Source organism: Paramisgurnus dabryanus, chromosome 11 (assembly GCF_030506205.2).
Source record: "Paramisgurnus dabryanus chromosome 11, PD_genome_1.1, whole genome shotgun sequence".
NCBI lineage: Eukaryota > Metazoa > Chordata > Actinopteri > Cypriniformes > Cobitidae > Paramisgurnus > Paramisgurnus dabryanus.
The window spans coordinates 39,218,441-39,238,880 of record NC_133347.1 but is presented as its reverse complement, the minus strand read 5'-3'; the positions used below and the strand labels follow the sequence as shown (position 1 = coordinate 39,238,880).

The 20,440-nt window shown below is 38.4% G+C and overlaps 1 protein-coding gene across 3 annotated transcripts in view; it reads right to left on the bottom strand.

Moving 5' to 3' along the window:
• The window catches only part of fgd (faciogenital dysplasia), a 56,277-nt gene extending 35,837 nt beyond the window's left edge, over positions 1-20,440 (bottom strand). For 2 of the 3 annotated variants that reach the window (XM_065271298.1, XM_065271300.1), the window contains exons 1-4: positions 4,280-4,439; positions 2,717-2,873; positions 1,930-2,074; positions 293-938 (exon numbers count right to left, since the gene is read on the bottom strand). In XM_065271298.1, the coding sequence (XP_065127370.1) occupies positions 293-886 (594 nt within the window). In that variant the 5' untranslated portion in view covers positions 887-938; positions 1,930-2,074; positions 2,717-2,873; positions 4,280-4,439. Of the gene's footprint in view, positions 1-292; positions 939-1,929; positions 2,075-2,716; positions 2,874-4,279; positions 4,440-20,294 lie in introns of those variants that run through there. The other variant, XM_065271299.1, reaches the window with a different exon arrangement.

The window sequence follows — 20,440 nt, the reverse complement described above, 5'->3', positions numbered from 1 at the left end:
GGAAAAAGTAATTAAAATACAGTAACTAATTACTTAGTAACTAGTCACACCCAACACTGAGTACCACACACAAGGTGGTTAAATGTGTTTAGTGTAAACCCTGCCAACTGGACATGCCCAGAATTTGCAGACTTGCAATGATTCACAAGAACTGGCACCGACCTGTCCTGGCGGTAAGTCAGGGCTAAAATGGTGTATTGGGAATCGATAGCTAGTTGAGTTTATGTTTTGTAACATAGCTATAGTTCATAATTTTGTATTGGCAAGTGTGTGAATCTATACATAGTCTTACTTTTAGGTCCAGGCTCTCTGGATCTTCACAGCTCCCTTCATCCAAGTCACTATCTTCGTCCTGTGATGAGTCGTGTTTGTTGCTAACGCTGATGCACGACATACTCTCTGTTACTGTGGCGATGCTATCATTCCTGTCCTCTTCCTCAATAGGGTCCTCATTTGGATAAACCTCTCCTTCTGTCCCACAAGAGGGGCTATCGATGCCGCTGTCACGATTTGGTATCTTTCCATTTGACTCCATCGCGTCATGTTCCTGAGAGTCACAGGGGCCCTCTGGTAAAGGGCCCTTCTGATTCATATCTTTATGGTTATTGCTCCCATCATTTTGATCACCATGTAAGTCACTATGTTTGTTATCTAAGCCACTACTGCAAAGATTATTGTGCTCTTTTAGAAGTTTATCTTTCTTTTCTTCATTGTTGGAACAGTCAATCTCAAAGTCCAATCTGCATAATTCCAAACCTTCTGAGATTTCAGACGGTTTAAATTCAAGCTTATCCATAGAGCACAATTCTCCAGAATCCTTTATTGCATTTGCCTCTGTAACCTGAGGCTGATCACTGAGGTCCGGTTGAGTTGATGAAGACTCCATGCTGACACGCCACTGGAGGTTCTTCCTTCACTGGAGACCCAGAATCGGAAACCTTTAGAAGTTTGGGAAAACTTTATTATCTTACTAGAACTCTTAGGAGCGGTTTCCCGGACCAGGATTAGCTTAATCCAGGACTAGGCCTTAGTTTAATTAGGAAATATAACTAGTTTTAACAAACATGCCTTACTAAAAACATTACCTGTGTGCATTTTGAGGTAAAACAAAGGGCACTGATGTATTTTAAGATACAAGTTATTTTCCGTTTGGAGAGCTCTTAAAAGTGTTTAAGTCTAGGACTAGTCTAATCCCTGTCCGGGAAACCGCCCCTTAGAGTTGGTTTCACAGGCAGGGCATAAGTTAAGTCCAAGATTGAAATGCTTGTTTGAGCTGCCCTAAATAAAAACAGCTTGCACTTATTCATCTTAAAATATTAAAAGTGCACTTGTTTTAAGCTCAAGATGCACACCAGTTATGTTTTTTAAAGATATGTTTGTAAACAAACTACTACAACGTCATAATATAACTACGGCCTAGTCCTGGTTTAATCTAAACCCTGCCCGGGAAACTGCCCTTCAGTGTTTTACAAATGTGGTAGACTACAGTAAAAATGTTTAAAAAAAAAAAAATTCTGAAAAAAACTTGTAGCATGTTGCTATAGTTGCTGATGGGTTTTAGTGCGTCGCTTTCAGTTTGTCAGAGCTGTCTGGGCAGTTCTTGTGATATAGCTATGTGGTCGCTAAAGTTGTTTCTACCACATTGTTGTTCAGTAATGCACTGTAAGTTGCTTTGGATAAAAGAATCTGCCAAATGCATCAATGTAAATTGTATGAAGGTGCCGAAGTAAAAAGTGTATCCAAAGGCAGACCAGTTTAAGAAACCCCTAATACTATTTTAGTTTATTATTGCAAACAGCAAGAATAAAAAGGCACACTATAATTCACAAATATTGTTAAATCCTTTTTCTTTCATGCAGACTTTACCCAAAACAAAAAACAACATCACAAGTATAGCTTGTTGTTTTAACGAACACACTTAACCTTTACCCGGAGTTGATGAGGTTGTCGATCAGCCGCTCTTCTTTCAGTCCTGTAGATGGGCCTCTGGATTTTGTAGGATATCTTGGCACAGGACGACAGGGTGCTGGTGGGATGTGACACCACGGCAGCAAGTGCAGCGTCTCAGGGGGCACTGACACAGAGACAAACAGAGAACAATCAGACGATCTTCATCACCATCACAAAGGTCAGATCCCATGTCATTCATTCAGACCCAAAAGATGCCCCTTCCATAAGGATAAATCTAAATCCACTGGCGCAAAGCAAACTAGCAAAGCATATGATTATGATAGAGGCAGTTTAGCTGTACGTGCAACTGACAGCTTCCTGATGTGAGAACAGGAAGTATAGATGTGTTGCGGTTACCCAGACAAGTGTTACAAATATACAGACACACAGCTACACACATACAACAAAGACAAAAAGATAAATTGAATATGTAGGTGAGCAGTTAATATGCCGCAAACAAGGTATTCGTTTGTAGAGCACATGTTGGAAACTGTTGCATAAATATATTATAAGTAAATTAAATATGATGTTGATGATGCAATTTAATGTCTTAATTCAGAAGAAAGATAGTCTGAGCTCTCATAGCACTTCCTTCCTCTGTCTGCCTTCCCCATATAAAACCCACACAAATATCTAGTGCACGCTCATCACAAGCATACATGAATGCAGAAAGCCCAAAACATGAACCATCAGGATAAAAATGCTTCATTCATGAACTTTGTGAACATGTTTATGCAAGCGTCATTGATAATGGAAGATTTAATACCGTGGGGTTTCTGTGCAGTAAGCTTCTTGGGCGTGGCTGAATGGAGAGGGCGTGGCCTCTCTGTGAGTTGCTTGGGACATGGTTTTGGGTGGAGGTGGGGTTTTCCTTTTCAGGTCTACAGGTTCATGGGAGTACTGCTGTACAGGTGTGGACGAATCTATAGAATAAATAACCAAAACATCAGAAAAAATTTTAATCACAAATCTCAAAGTAACATTTTTCAGCTGATAACTGTACCACACAGCTGATCAACAGAGTTTGTACTCACATTCGTGTCACTTCAATCTACCAACAGTGTCGTCAGCCGATAATTTACAATGTGTGTTTTTAAATCTTATAAAAGAAAAACACACACCCATAAAGTTTGCTCTATTTATCTCACCTCAAATCTTATTGGACAAGAGGCTTTCCAAATTGGCTGATGCAGGAACTACAACAAAGTTTCAATAACCACTGTTTATTGATTTCCTCCGCAGACATGTCATGACAGACGCCAGTAATTTATCTCACATACTGTACGTCTTGACAATTTCTTACTCTTTTATCTTAAAAGAAAGAGCTTAATTTCTTTTTGCTAGCTATAACTTGACATTCACAAATTTGTCACATATGTACAAATGCATCTTTAGCATCAGATGTTGAATATGTAAGAAAAAGCTTCACATAACCATAATGTTGTTTGGCTTTTCTTTATTTTTTACCATACTTTCTTGTCTATTAAACTGTAACCAATATTACACTTGAAATCGACATTGTTTTTATGGTCATAAAACAAAGTACTTCATATACACAGTATCAGCATGTTTTATATTTCTTTAATATATTATATTAATACATTGGCATTTACATCAGCCTTTTACAAATCTGCAATTAACTAATAAATAAGTTGATGTGTTTTAAGTTTAATTAATCCAATCCTACCTCATTAAACTATATTTTACCATTAAAACCTGCTTTACTTCATTATATCATACACATTCTTTCACTTTAACAGCAGAAAATCCAAGAAGGACTCGACCTTCATCACAAACAGAGAGACAACAGCAATTGAGACAACCAACCCTGAAATTGAATTATGAATTATTTGTTATTCTCAAACATTTTGAGAAGCATTTTAATAGTCTTAAAAATATATATATATATATATATAAAAGTAAATAGAGTAGAAAACCGGTAAAACAATCCTGAAAACTTCATTTTCATACAATCAGCTTTTTAAGTATAAAGATTGATTTCACTGCTAAAAATACAGTATTTAAGCATTTTGCAATGCTGCTCTTTGACCGATGGTCTCATGTAATATATTTTATCTCCACAATTTCTCCTGAACAGCAATAAGACTAAATGGAGAGCAAATCTACTTTTTCTGTCTCTCTTCTAGATTTTCGAAACATGTCTTTTGAAAGAAAATAGAAATGTCTCAAATGGTGCTTCGATTTGCCAAGACACCAAAATTCAAAAGATTTCAATATAAACTTGTCTGATTCAAAAATACACTTTTCATCTACTTTTATTTCCTTCTAGTAATTATAGGAGAAACAATGAAGACAAGGTTATACTTACATAACTCCAGGAGGACTTTTAAAGAGCAGGGAGGTTTGCACAACTGGGTTACAATACAACGGTTGAAAAGCAGAACACCAATATAACTGCTGAATATTAACCTTACATCAAGTGTTTTTTGTCATGCTGTTCATATGCTTCTCTCTTCTAAACTGGAAAAGTTTGTGTATGTGTATGGGTGTTTTCAGCCCCCTCCCTGTTACCTCTTGTACAGTAGTCTATATATAATTACACACACACCTATCACAGGTGAGAATAAAACAGACCTGGCACTGACTGCACCTGCTGTTTTTGGCAGTAAACGCCTCCACTTGTCAAACCCGCTTTACTCGCAATTATGTGTGTATGTGTGTGTTATGTACATTGATAGAGTGTGACTACAGACTAACTTAGACTGTAGACTGTTTCAGCAATAACAACATAAACAAACTACTTTTTTGAAACAAATGTAACTTCCGGTAAACTTACGTAAATAATAAAGAACAACAGAGTCCTTTTAGAGTAGTTTATTCCTTATAACAAGCTAAATAAATTAAACAAACAGAGACCAGAAGTTAAGTTTCGTCCAGACATTAAAACACGACAATGCGCGTGTGTCTGATTAAACGCCTATAGACAAAAATAGTTTTGTCATATTTAGTTCTACTTTTATCAAATACTTTATATTTCTATACGGTACACTCTCAAAAAGGTTATTTTAAATCAGGGGTCCCCAACGTGGTGCCCACGGGCACCAGGTAGCCCACACAGAGTCTGTGAGCTGCCTGCCAAAGCACATTCTATTAATAGTCTCAATATTAGTATTTATAGAATCAGCTATGTCTGGCTCTCTCCCAAGGTTTTTCCCCCTCCTAGGACTTTTCCCACAGGGTTTTTCTTCTAGTGGGGTTTTCAACCCCTGAGGAGTCTGCTGACATTGACTTAATTTAGCGCCCTATTATATATGTTACATTATTACTACGCTCGCTGGCAAGGCCGCCTTAATGCACGGGCTTACCTGGGCTGAAGCCCAGGGGCCTTGCAAGTTCAGGGGCCTCCCATGTTCCCGTTTATGATGAGCTGAAAAGGTCATATTGTTTTGTAACTTGTCAGGTTTTCTGTCAATCACTCTAATTGCATGTTACATGGCTGCTGATTGGTCCGTGGTAACTTACCGTGAAATAAAATGTCAGACGTAACAGATTTTTCTATTCCGCGTAATGTAATTAAGTGCGCGTTGTCAACTTGGCATTCCTGCATGTTAGACTGAGTGTGACAGAGAAACGGGAAATAATCCACCAACAAATGAAGAAATTTCTGAAATTTCATAATAAGCACTAGTGAGGTCCAGATCACTCTCTCTTTTGCGCGCGCACTCGCTCTCTCTGTGCTCATACAGCTGAGTCTCTGGCATGCAGAAGTCTCTCCAAACATGCGCAAGAAGCTTTGCCGCCAAATAAAGAAAGTGTCACAATGAAGGGTTCGGAGTCAATAGCAAGTTCACAATGTTTATTTAGAAAAGAGATAGGTGCAGAGCAAAGTCAATATTTCAAGAACCACACACGGCAATCACCCTCGACTCACTCTGGATGTAATCACTACTGCCGGTATGAAGCACACACGACAGTAGGAGAGAGTGAGTCGGCACTACAAGAAAATAATCCAGTTCAGATCTTGAAGACAGAGAGCCACCCACGCTCACAGTCGATGACACCAGCACATTCTTCGAATTCCTGGATGGCCAACAAACTTGGACTCGTGACCCCACCAGATGACATCGGAACGTAAACGCTCAGGAACCGCTGGACACCTCTCGGGAACTTCCCCCTCCCGACCGGCCTCTCTCACCCGCTGTTCAATTCCCCACACGAGGGCACCGACCACTCTCCCCTCCGGGAGAATGGTCTCAGTCGGCTCTGAATCAGACTTCTCGAACAGACGGGAGAGAGCGTCAGGTTTCGTATTCTTCGAGCCAGGTCGGTACGAGAGGGTGAAGTTGAAACGATCAAAGAAAAGTGCCCAACGAGCCTGCCTAGATGTTAGTCTTCTGGCCGAACGAATATATTCAAGATTCTTGTGATCCGTCCAGACCAGAAAGGGCTCTGAGGTTCCCTCCAACCAGTGACGCCACTCACCCAAAGCGAGTCTAACCGCCAACAGCTCCCGATTACCTATGTCGTAAATTCGTTCCGCTGGGTTTAACCGGTGAGAGAAAAAAGCACACGGATGCACTTTCCCATCGATAGACGATCGCTGAGATAAAAAGGGCCTACCCCGACATCAGACGCATCCACTTCCACTATAAACTGTTTAGCCGGATTGGGGATAGAGAGGACAGGCGCAGAGATGAACCGGGACTTTAAATCATCAAAGGCCTCCTGAGCCTCCCTATTCCAACGGAAACACACGTTAGGTGAAGTGAGAGCGGTAAGAGGTTTAGCGATCTGACCAAAATTTCTGATGAAACGCCGAAAAAAATTGTCGGGTACTGGCCAATCGGCAACCGTTTTAACCTTAGCGGAATCGGGACGAATCTCTCCCTCGGCAATAACAAAACCCAGAAACGAAACCGACTCCTTGTGGAACTCGCACTTCTCCGCTTTAACGAAAAGTTGATTCTCTAATAGCCGTTGCAAAACCATGCGAACATGCTGAGTGTGTATCTGCATGGAGGGAGAAAAGATGGAATGTCATAGAGATACACAAAGACAAATCTGTTAATCATGTCACCCAGCACTTCATTGACCATGGTCTGAAAGACAGCCGGAGTGTTACAAAGCCCGAACGGCAGAACGGAATATTCCCAGTGTCCTGAAGGTGTATTAAAGGCTGTCTTCCACTCATCGCCCTCTTTAATACGTACCAAGTGATAAGCGTTGCGCAGATCTAACTTGGTAAATACGTGTGCTCCCTGTAACAACTCGAATGCTGATGACATTAATGGCAAGGGGTACTTATTCTTAACAGTAATGTCATTCAGCCCTCGATAATCAATGCACGGATGAAGAGACCCGTCTTTCTTCTTAACAAAGAAAAATCCAGCACCGGCTGGAGACGAGGAGCAGCGAATGAGACCGGCTTTTAAAGCTTCACTAATGTACTTATCCATTGCCTCTCTTTCTGGTTTAGATAGGGAAAAAATACGCCCCTTTGGCGGAGAAGTGTTGGGAAGGAGTTTGATCTCACAATCATACGACCGGTGAGGAGGCAGAGAAGTGGCCCGGGCATTACTGAATACCTGATGCAGATCAGAGTAATCCGCCGGGACCCCTGAGAGATCGACAGCCGGAACACGAAGACTTCCAAGACAACACAACATTGTTCTGCATGAGGATTATGTTTGGATAGCCAGTCATGACCTAAAATGACTGGCGATTGTGAATCCTCTAATAGATAAAATTCAATCTCCTCACGATGATTTCCAAAAACAAACAAACTCACAGAGGTTGTGCGGTGCGTGATCACAGTCATATGTTGACTCTTCAAAGTCCAGGCAGACAAAGGAGAAGACAGAGGAATAAATGGAATACCCCAGGACTTGGCCAACCCAGCATCCAAGAGACAGGCCTCCGCACCGGAATGCAATCTCGTCTTGAATGGTAGGTGTGAGACCCTCGAGAAATTGAGCTCTTAGAGCGGCATCGTTCCAGTTGCAGCTAATGGCAAGCGTCTTAAACTTGATAGCAAAGTCAGTAACAGAGTCATTATGCTGCCTTAATCTCACCAGTTCAGCCGCAGCCATGTCTCCCTTGAGTGAACGGTCAAATAGGCTCAACATTTCCTCCTCTAGAGCCTCAAACGAGAACGTAAAAGAAGCCTTAGCCTCCCATGCAGCCATACCCCAGTCTCTCGCTCTTCCGGTGAGTATTGTCAGTACATATGCCACCTTGGAAGTGGGTGATGAGAAGCAACGAGGTCGGAGCGCAAAGATGAGAGGGCACTGTTGCAGAAAGGACCGGCAGGTGTTGGGATCGCCGTCGTAGGTAGTTGGTGTCACCGTGTGTGGCTCCCGCTCAGCCGAGGCGGCTCCTCCAGAGGTGGAACATGGAAGTTCGCCGAGTGGGGCAACTCGGTCCAACCGTTTGCTTAGCTCCGTTAGTTGCTTAGACAGAAGACTGAAATCTCTGGCCGCTGTGTTCAGCAACGATGAGTGCTGTTCAATGACCGCCCCCTGCTGGTGAAGGGCGGTCTGCACCTCCAAACTCTCCGAATTCACTGACTCCATTAGTGGTGCGCTCATTCTGGCACAATGAAGGGTTCGGAGTCAATAGCAAGTTCACAATGTTTATTTAGAAAAGAGATAGGTGCAGAGAAAGTCAATATTTCAAGAACCACACAAGGCAATCACCCTCGACTCAGTCTGGATGTAATCACTACTGCCGGTATGAAGCACACACGACAGAGTCGGCACTACAGGAAAATAATCCAGTTCAGATCTTGAAGAGAGATAGCCACCCACGCTCATAGTCGATGACACCAGCACAATCACCACACGCGACAGAGGGCTTGATACACGCACGACTGAAGGTGGATGAAAGGCGGAGATGGAATATTTAAAATCCAAAGTACAAAGACTGGAGGTAATCCACTGCGGATGCAGATGTAGCTGACGTGACCCGGAAGTAGCTGGTGTACCGCCTGAATACGAAGCGAACCAGGGGTGATGGTGATAGCCGATGAAACCCGGAAGCAACTGGTGTACCGCCTGAATACGAAGCGAACCAGCTGTTTCCGAGAAACAAACAGAGTCAATAGAGTTCAAGTACATATAATCCACAGGCGAGTAGATCCCGGACGAAGACGAGCCTCTGGATGCCGAAACCCAAACCTGAGGTAACTAGAGAGAAAGCACAGAAACGTCCGACAAGACAAGGCAAGGCAGCAGACTGTGACCAAAACAATGAGCGCGCAACGAGAGACAGGACGGCGTGCAATATAAAGGGAGAAGTAAACAAGACACCACTGGTGAACAATTACCGAAATGAGCGGGCGGGGTTAGTGAACACATGAGGAACCGTCACCACAGGTAAATAAACAAACACATACCCCACACACAACCATCGATCACCCAGAAGTCATGACAGAAAGGAGTTCCCGCACATAATGCTGATAGTTGTTATAAAGTTTAAGTTTACTCGCGTTTATATCAGTGACGCGTGCGCAGCTGGAGCGATGTAGTTTGACACAACGTTAGCTCACAGTACACACATCTGTTGGTTTAGAAAGAAGAGAAAGAGACACAACGGTAAAGGTGCAAGTCTAAAGTAAAAAGCGACAAGACCATCTCAAATGATCATCCCCTGATAGCGCCATTCATATTTATAATCTCCTTATCTAAAGATCTTATATACAGGTATGTTCCCTGTCTGTTTTGTGCATATTCATACTTGTTCGTTTTACATGTATATGTATGCATTAATAGTAAATACAATGCATACTATATCTTCAATAGCCTACAAAATAAATAACTGATTAAAAAACAAGATTCTGTCTATAAAGACGTATTTTTGTTATCATTAGTGCATTTTCACTTTAAAACTAACTTTAACTTATTATATTTTTAAAACTATTTGTGAGCATTTAGTTAGTGAGTGGCAATTTTCTGCAAATTTGGATACTCCAAAAACTATTTAAACATGAAGCTTATATATACTTTCAAACATTTTGGTTTTATTATCACCACAAGTTGCTGTGTCTTGTGTTTATGCTCAAGTGGGCTCAGTGATATGTTATTAACAAAATTATTGTTTTCTGGGTAAAAGAGGGAAAACTCACTGTTGTATGTCTCGAAAGAAACTAGCGCATTTTGTGATGTAGATTACTTAGATATTACACTTTAAAAAAATCAAACTATAAATTGAGGGGATGGGGGGTCCTCCAAAACCTTTCAGCCCCAGGGCCTCACATTAGGTTAAGGCGGTCCTGCTCGCTGGTATGGCTAATCTTAACTGCTGTATTCTGCTGCTTATGTTTAATGATTTACTGTGATTTTTCCTGCATCTATTAATGTAAAGCTGCTTTGAAACAATTAAACAATTGTGAAAAGCGCTATATAAATAAAATTGAATATTTTGGGATAAAACATCCCAGCATAGGTTAAAAATTTGATATGTGTTCGTGCACGTCATGTGAACCTAGGTGCATGACCCTTCGTGTCAAAATACATGCCTGCAGCATACGCTTTGAACGGTTTATGATAAAAAAGATGCTCACGTTTGCTAGATACACGCTATCTTTAGAGTTTAGTGTTAAGTATTTTGTGAAACTGTGTGTCACTTTTATCATAAACCCTTTCGACGCATGTGCAGCAGGCACGTATTTTGACATGATGCACACAGGGCCGGCGCTACCTATAGGCAGAGTAGGCAAATGCCTAGGGCCTCAAGCTCGGAAGGGGGCCTCCGTAACTGCTAAATCCATGTTCGCTAGTCCGACAATCACTACTGACAGCAAGCAATAGATAAAGTTTTAATGTGAGTTCGACTTTATGGGGCGCCGCTGCATAAAAATAAACTTAGCATTGTTCTTCTGTGTATCAACATAATTTCAGGACAGATCAAACTTGAGCGCTGCTGACTCTGTTTAGACACTTTGAATGCGTGTGCATGATAGCATCACGTGGGGAACTGACTATTACAATAGTACAGATAAAAATGTTTGTATCAAAAGTCAAACAGCAAACAAAACTGACGTTACCTAAAATAAACTGTCTGTATGGCATGTCCTCTACACTTATTTTAGTTTTCAAATCATGAAAATATGATGCATATTTATTGAAAAAAAAAAATATATTATTCTGCTCTGTAGTTTGTCTGTTTAATTTCCAATGGCAGCTGATTTGTTTGGATATTTAATGTATAAAAAGGTATTGAAATACATATGAATATATCTATAGTCTGATAGATTACATTTTAACATTAATTTAATCAATTTGTTAACTTGATAAAACAGAAAAGTAATAGGGAAAAGATGCTTAATCACTGTAGTGCTTAAATGATTTCTTACAGTGTAGAAAAAAAACTTTTTCGCATTATTCTGAAAGTTAGAGGTGTGTGGGGGGCCTCCAAAATGAATGTTGCCTAGGGCAGTGGTTTTCAAACTGGGGGCCGGGGCCCCCAGGGGGGCCGCAAGATGGTGCCAGGGGGGCCCCAGTTTTATGACATTTTATGAAATACATTAATTTATCATGAATTATGTGTAATTAAACCTAAACAAAATAAGGCTACTAACCAAAATCACTACTTTTTTGTATAATTTAATGTTCTTTTATTAAAATGTTGAGTTTTAGAACAGTTTTTTGTCACTAATTTTCTTTGGGGGGCCGCGAAGGAATGCACCATACACAAGGGGGCCACACGATGAAAAAGTTTGGGAACTTCTGGCCTAGGGCCTCCAAATATCTAGAACTGGCCCTGGATGCACATAGGTTCACATGGCGCAACAAACACATCTTTTGAAATGGTGAGCCACATACATAACACATATTTTGAATTCACGTGCCTCAGAAGAGAAGTCAACAGCTACCACTGTTTATTCCGTTTTTCACCCAAAGCGGAGTTGAAAATAACTGAGTGTATAAGGGGATTAATATTTTTATACAATTACTTTATTATTACCCTTAAGTTTATATTATTCTGCTGTATTTTCATGACCCTATAAATAGTGACTTTCCTGTCCAGCTATATTGGTGTCAAATTTTTTAAACTCCTTTCACTCCAATCCCCAGTCATATAGACTTGTTTTAAAATATTGGGAAACAGGCCACTCTCTTATGGGCAGCCCCATGTTGACATAACGTGACCAACAATGTCATACTATTGACATTGAGCAATAGAAATAATAACATTGACTTTGACTGTTATGTGACTACAATGACTATTTTGCAACATGGAACGATGAGGACTCCTAACTGTGAGTTTTTTCCTATATAAGTTGAGTATAATATAAGTAGCTTGCTCAGGTGTGTTTACTTTTTCAATAAGTGATAAGGCTAAGGTAACACTTAAAAACAAAGATGTTTATCCCCCTCTGTTGTCAAATCTTTCAATCATTATGTATCTCACATTATAATCAGTTTATAGAAAATGTAATAAAATATTTAGCTCATAACAACACAATCTCCCAGCAATGTTTATAGGTACATGAAGCATGCCATAACTGTGCTTGTGTTTCTTAATGAGAATCCATCATTTACACACACAACCCAGGTGACCAGAATAGGAAATGGTTCAGCAGTGAAATGATGAGAGATGTAACACCAGCACCTCCCATCTGTCAGCCTTCTGTCTATCTACTGCAGCAAGTGTGTGTGTGTGTGTGTGTGTGTGTGTGTGCGTGCGTGCGTGCGTGCGTGTGTGTTGAGTTATTTCCTGACTACACCTAAATAGTGTTAAAATAAAGATTTTGTCCACTGGGCTTTACTGCAGAACACCCAAGAATCTTACATATACACTGTAAAACATTTGCTGTAATTATGCAGCTGGTTGCCAGTAACTTACTGTAGAAGATAAAGACTGAAACTCTTTCATGTTCATTAAACTTTAAACAAACTGTTGCAAGTAAATAACATAAATGTAAAATCTACAGTAAGTTACTGGCAGCTAGTTGCCAGTAATACCCATTAATACTGTAATTTCTACAGATTTTTTTTACAGTGTAGCTTACAACGTCACAATCCCTGCTTTCTTTAAAATGTCATGTTTGAATGAAATTATATTAAACAGTGCAGCTGACATGACGTCATATAATGTGTCTTTGTCCGTGTTTAATGAAACGTGCAAAAAGATGTAACTATAATATTATAGTTAAAATAGTATCATATAATATATGATAATATTTTAAAGTAAGCTTTTCATACACATGCCAATAGTAGTCTGAACAGTGCCAGCCCTACCTAATAAGCAATATATGAAGTTGCATTGGGCCCGAAAAATAAAATGAACTTGCTTGTTTTGTCTATTAATCATGTGCATTAGCGTTTACTGTCCAAAGCTTAAAAATGAAAAGAAGACACTATCAGGGTGGTGCAGAGAAATGGAAGAAGATGAAAGAGGAAATGAGGAAAGATGAAAGAGGAGATGAGGAAAGAAAGGTGCAAGAGGGGCGTAGATTACGCAGGTGATGAGGGAAAAGGGTCCACCCACTTTTTTATAAAAAATAAATTCCGCCCCCGCACTTTTTTATTGGAGAGTTGTGTTCACGTCACGACATGTTGAGGTTTTAATGGAGCAATGTATATAAATGCAGAATGATTAAAATTTCTAAAAGACAAGATAGTCTGTACATGACAATTCCTACTTTAGCTCAAATATATGATTGTACCGATCTTATCTCTGTGGGGCATTAGATGATGTATGGTCAGCAAGACTCCACTTATTACTTTACGGGTGAATTTGATTAAACCAATCACAGAGCTGCAGCAGGTTCACATCATTGCTACATGCCTGCAACATCTTATTTCATTGAATAAAAAGTTGTCTTTTACATGACTAGATCAAAATTACTTTACATTATATTGTAAAAGACATGCAGTAAGTATATAGAGTATACTATGTTGAAGAACATTGAGAAATTTCATTTTTTTATTCAAAAGGTAAGTTCTTAAACTGAAACTGTGTTTCATCTGAACAGAAAATATGTAAAAAAGAACTTGAAGTAATTTTAGAGGTGACGATAACTTATTACTCATTAGAACTGAATACACAAATGCACTGTAATATCTATATTTTTACATTTTCAGAAGAAATGTGATGGATGCATCCAGCTGCAAAACATGCCTGTAAAATTAAAGCATGTTGTGGTTGGTTGCCAGGGTGTGGCAATGTGGTTGCTAAGATATTATAAGGTTCAACAAAAAGGGTGTTCTGATTTGTTGTTGTTAGAAACTAAAATAAGCCCACTCTTTATGATGTTCTGGGGCCGTATTCACAAAGAATTTTATCTTACCACTATGAATACTCCTAAATCGCACTTAAATATTTTAGCTAGGAGTTTTCTCTTAAAAGTTATTCACAATGCCTTTCAGACCTACTTTTAGTAAGGAAAAATGATAACTCCTAAACTAAGAGTGAGTCTTTGTTGCTACGGATGACGTCAATTCTCATGCACGAGCTGCCTCACAATGACCACGGTGATTGGTTGTTAGATGACAGGGCTGTCATGCGGAACATAACACAGACGCACCAAATCATGGAATTACAACATCGAAATATGTCTGTGTTATTATTAAATTAAATGAAAAGAAAGCCCAACTGGACGCAGAATCAGTTACTGCTGCTGGCCCAGTTGGTGCTGGAAAAAAGAAATAAAAGGGAAATTCGGCACTGAGATATCAAGCAAAACTAAGCGTGAGACATGGGAGACAGTGATGCGCGGGTAAACAACCCGCACCCAACCGACGTTTTAAACTAACCCGCCCACAACTCGGACGGAAAAAAATAAATAGTGTACCCGACCCGCTCCCTGGCCCGCATTTTTTAAAAGTAGTAATTGTTTAAAATAGTTAACTGGCATCTTAATTTCAAACGACCTGACCGATCGTGACCCAATAAAAAATATTTTTGGATGACTTGTAACCATGGGTGACCACAGGCACCCGCTCATTTTGGATCAACCCGCGCATCACTGATGGGAGAGGATTTGTTTGCAGATCAATGCAGCATTCCCGCGTGTTGTTTCATGTAATTCTAAAAAATTCCTGCTTGTTATGAATGTAATGAATTATGAAACAAATGTTATAAAAAATATGCTTACATTAAAGTGTGCTTTTAAGTGTTATGGAGGCAATGCTTTTGAGTTGGTGAAACTGTCCATGTATGTGAATCAGCACCTAAAAGCCATTTTACCGATCCTTTGTGAATGGGTCTTAGTGAGTTAGGAGTCCTCTCGACTTCTTTTAAGCTGTCCCAGACTTAGGTGCTACTTTTAGGGCTAAAATGCTTCGTGAATTACTCTTAGTGAAAAAAATTAGGAGTCCTAAAGTTAGGAGTGACACGCCCATTATTTTTAGGAGTTGCTCCTAAATTTGCCAGTTAGGAGCTACTTTTAGCCTTAAAATTCTTTGTGAATACGGCCCCTGGGCCCGTATGTATAAAACATCTCAGAAATGCTCTTAAAAATAGTCTTAAGCTATGACTTAAGTGTCAAAAAATTCTTAGTAAGGAGTAGGACCAGTTTGAGAATAAGGCTACGTTCATACTGCAGGGCTTAATGCTCAATTCCGATTTTTTGAAAAAATTAGATTTTTTTGCAAGGCCGTTCACATTTCCAATAAAATGCGACCTTTTGTGATCTCCTGTGTGAACGTGAAATGACCCAGAAGTGACCCGCATGCGCATAAGAGTACTCAACGGTCAAGGACGTCACTTGTAAGCTAACGTTAAACATGGATGTCAACAACGGTGTAGTCAACAGTGGAGCTTTTTTTGCAATATTAAAGTTATTTTCCCAACGGAGCCAGCACAATTACAATCTTCTGTTTTTTTATGTAAAATATAAGGTAACATTTGTCTAATTATTCCTCATAACATTTTAAAGCCACGATCTACAGAACATCACACAAAAAACATTTTGATAACTACACCTAAAAAATAACAAAGGGGATCCTGCCTTGGAAACTCCGGCTGGAATTCTGACTTTAAACTCAGAATTCTGACTTTAATCTCAGAATTCTGAGATTTAAGTCAGAATTCTGAGATTAAAGTCAGAATTCAAATATTTTTTTCACCAGTGGCCCTAATCCTCTTCCGTATTAATGAAATAGACAAACGTCATGCTATTTAAAAAATGAAGATGATGAATCACATCATTTTGATTTTACTCACAAGCTGTTTATAAAGAAAAGACTAAAGTTTGCAAACACTTAGATACAAAATACTTTGATGATCAAGCCTGTACAAGATGATCAAGTTAAGTTGGATTTCTCCACTTAAACACCATTGTAATTTTTGCCATTTTTGTCACTTTCACCTTTGGCTTGTTAATTGCTAACATGATGTTTTGGGTCAGGGTTGTATACTCTATTAATATCCCTTTACATGTAATGATGTCACTGCAATCTTGAAGATACTTCACATTTTTTTTGTAGATTTTATTAACATTTTATGGTATTTTATTTACCTATCATAAACTGTAAAATGTAAAAGTGGCTCTACTTAAAAAAACTTACTTCAATTGGTAAAATCTAATATTGAAACATTTTTAACTTTAATTATTTCACTTAAACTGAGAAATTTAAGTTGAAAAAAACTTTACATTTTAGGCATTATCAATAATTTGATCCAACTTTAACTTTTTACAGTGTATATTATTCAAATTTATATACATTTAAGTATATACCATTGCTGTCTTGATAATCCCATAAAAATTATTGGTACTGTGCACTTGATTATGTGTTTATGTGACTTGATTATGTTTTTTTTTCACTAATATACATCTTATACTGTATATTATATTGTGTAATATAATATAAATTTTATCGAAAACCCTATACTCTTTATATTTCATAATGTAATATTAATTGCTATCTACAGTACTGCCTATATACTACTAACATGTTTTATTGTACATTTTCTGCTCTGAAACAATGCAACAATAATGTTTTTCAAAAGTGCTATAGAAATACATTTGAATTAAAGTAATTCTTACACATTCATTGTTGTAAAGTGAATGATCTCCGCCTCTCTGCTGCCCTCTTGTTACTCTTAACTAGGTTAAGAGACCTCTCCAGCTCTCTTAAATAATTTAGAAGCTGAGACCTAGTCTTAACACTTAGGATGCTTTATAAATCAAACTTATTCAGGGGCCGTATTCACAAAGAATTTTAAGGCTAAAAGTAGCTCCTAACTGGCGAATTTAGGAGCAACTCCTAAAAATACTGGGTGTGTCACTCCTAAATTTAGGACTCCTAATTTTTTTCACTAAGAGTAATTCACAAAGCATTTTTGCCCTAAAAGTAGCACCTAAGTCTGGGACAGCTTAAAAGAAGTCGAGAGGACTCCTAACTCACTAAGACCTATTCACAAAGGATCTTAAAATGTCTTAGGTGCTGATCCTCCTTAACATGGACAGTTTCACCAACTCAAAAGCATTGCACATACTTAAAAGCACACTTTAATGTAAGCATATTGTTTATAACATTTGTTTCATAATTCATTACATTCATGGCAAGCAGGAAGTTTTTTAGAATTACATGAAACAATAATGAAATTAAATATTTAATATTATAGGCATACCTGTTGCCATGCTAGTCTGTTTAAAGGCTGCAATCTCAACCCTCTACTGCGATTGTAATGCAATAGATACCTCCGCCTCTCGCAGTCGTCCGGGGTCCGCGACACAAGCGGGAATGCTGCATTGATCTGCAACAAATCCTCTCCCAACAGTAATGCGCGGGTTGATCCGAAATGAGCGGATGCATGTGGTCACCCGCGGTCACGAGTCATCCAAAAATATTTTTTATGATATTCGGGTCGCGTTCGGTCGGGTCGTTTGAAATAAAGATGGCAATTAACTATTAAACAATTACTACTTAAAAAAATGCTGGCCAGGGAGCGGGTCGGGTACACTATTTATTTTTTATTTTTTGCGGTCCGAGTTGCGGGCGGGTTAGTTGAAAACGTTGGTCGGGTGCCGGTTGTTTTGTACATTGACCCGCGCATCACTTTCTCGCATGTCTCACGCTTAGTTTTGCTTGATATCTCAGTGCCGAATTTCCCTTTTATTACGTTTCTTTTTTCCAGCACCAACTGGGCCAGCAGCAGTAACTGATCCTGCATCCATTTGGGCTTTCTTTTGGCGAGTTCCACCATCATTTATTTATTACATTAGGCAGGCTTCTTTAATATGGGCAACATTTCCCTGCTTTAAGTAGTCTATTTAGGCTAATAGGATGTACATTAATCAAAGTAATGCAAAGTCGTTTTATTATTACAATTGGCGGTTTTCATTTGTATTAGGCTACCTTGATTTAATTTAATTTAATTCACGACTTTTCTTTTATATATGCATTTCGATGGCATTACTATTATTATTTTGTATAGGACACAGACATATTTCGATATTGTAATTCCATGATTTGGTGCGTCTGTGTTATGTTACGCATGACAGCCCTGTCATCTAACAACCAATCACCGTGGTCATTGCGAGGCAGCTCGTGCATGAGAATTGACGTCATCCGTAGCAACGAAGACTCACTCTTAGTTTAGGAGTTATCATTTTTCCTTACTAAAAGTAGGTCTGAAAGGCGTTGTGAATAACTTTTAAGAGAAAACTCCTAGCTAAAATCTTTTAGTGCGATTTAGGAGTACTCTTAGTGATAAGATAAAATGCTTTGTGAATACGGCCCCTGAAGTCTAGGAATAAGAGTAAAATGACGTCATTCTTAGAATTTTGACACACTTCAGACTAAAATTTTACTCTAAGCGGCTTTATACATACGGGCCCAGATCTATAGATATCTTAAAATATACTGTATTTACAGTTGTCAGCCTATGGGATATTTGTCCAACTGCTTTATCGTCTGCAAAAATCTTAAATCAGCTTAGAAAGGTAACAGCATACCAATCTTCAAAAAGCTATACAATTTCAAACTTTCTTCACTCAAAAAAATTGTTTGTTCAATCAACATAATTGAATTAAGGAAAACTTTTCCACGAAATTAGATTAGGCTTGTACAACAAGAATACAATAAGTTAATTTAAGCAAATAATCTTTTGTTGCACCAACTTAATAAATATATTTATATTGGTCATAAAAATATCTTGTTCAATAAACTAAATTCAGTTAAGGAAAACTTTTCCACGCAATTATTTCTGGTCTGTTCAACAAAAACAAAACAAGTTCATTCAAGCAAAAAAGTCTAGTTAAACCAATTGTCAGTTTCTATATAATACTAATTAGCATAAGCACACGTTAGCATGCTAATGACACATTGGATGAACATGTGAAAAGAGACTGATTTTCAAACAGTCATTAACACAGTTAGTGCTTTTTAAAATAAGTACGTATGTCACATCCACAACTTAACCACAAGCGCCACTCTTCTGTACAATGGTAACCAAACAATTCGTAAAAATATAACACAAAATCTTCTAAATCAATAAGATAAACCAACATTAAACACTATAAAGTCTTTCTCTTTACCTAAAAATGCATAAAATAACACTTAATTAAAAAAATTACTCTCCAAAGGCAGTTGCATGCAAAGCATGCTGGGAAATACAGATTCACGGCCCAGTAAGTAATAGCAACAAAAATCATTAATGTGGTCCCAATATAAAATTATTGAGTTCATGTAATTTTTTAAAATTTAAGCAGATTGAACATTATAAAAATAGGTTGAGACAAAAAAAATAAAAAATTGTGTTGAATTAACTTGTTTCATTAAAGTAAATTAGACAAGGTGCAAAAATATTTTTATTTTGAGTGTATAAGACATGAACAATGTTGGACAAATTACATGCTTCAGTTGAATACTAAATAGTTTAATTCTAAGGGTTAGAGGTTTGTTCAGATCAAAATCAAAAGAATGAATAACCATATAAAAATACTATTTAATTAAAAAACTCATAAAACCTGTTGAAAATAGGTCAGAAAAACTCAAAAACCGTTTTAATCCACAAAACATGAAACACACAAAAAAAAGGCTGGGTTATTTTCCACCCATGGTTGAGTCAAAAAGGGACCAACAGATGGGTTGTAAATTCACCTATGCTAGTTTGTTTTAACCCAAAATGCTGGTCTGTTTCAATTTAAGGTTGGTTCAAATTTTAAACAATTTCTGTGTTAATTTAACCTCGAGTTGGGTTTGTCCCTTTGTGACCAAACCATGGGTAAAAAACAGCATTTTTAGAGTGAAGGTGAGCATGCATATTTCAACAGGCTTGTGTAAGGAAACATTACATTCATCAGAGACACACCACCAATGTCTGTAAAGCAATATACAAAGTATAGCAGATACTGTAAACATAATATGACATGCTGCCCCTCAAAATCACATAACTTTTATACACCAACCTTAGAAATCAATAAAACTCACCAGCTGCGCTCTCTGTACAACATACTTCAGCTTTTCTCTTTTCATCAGTAGAAAACAACACGTTCATACACGCACAGCATCCTTCACAAACATGTCTGATAAGTCCAAGGCAAAACTAGCAACATGGTCTCTGGCACCGGCTCTCA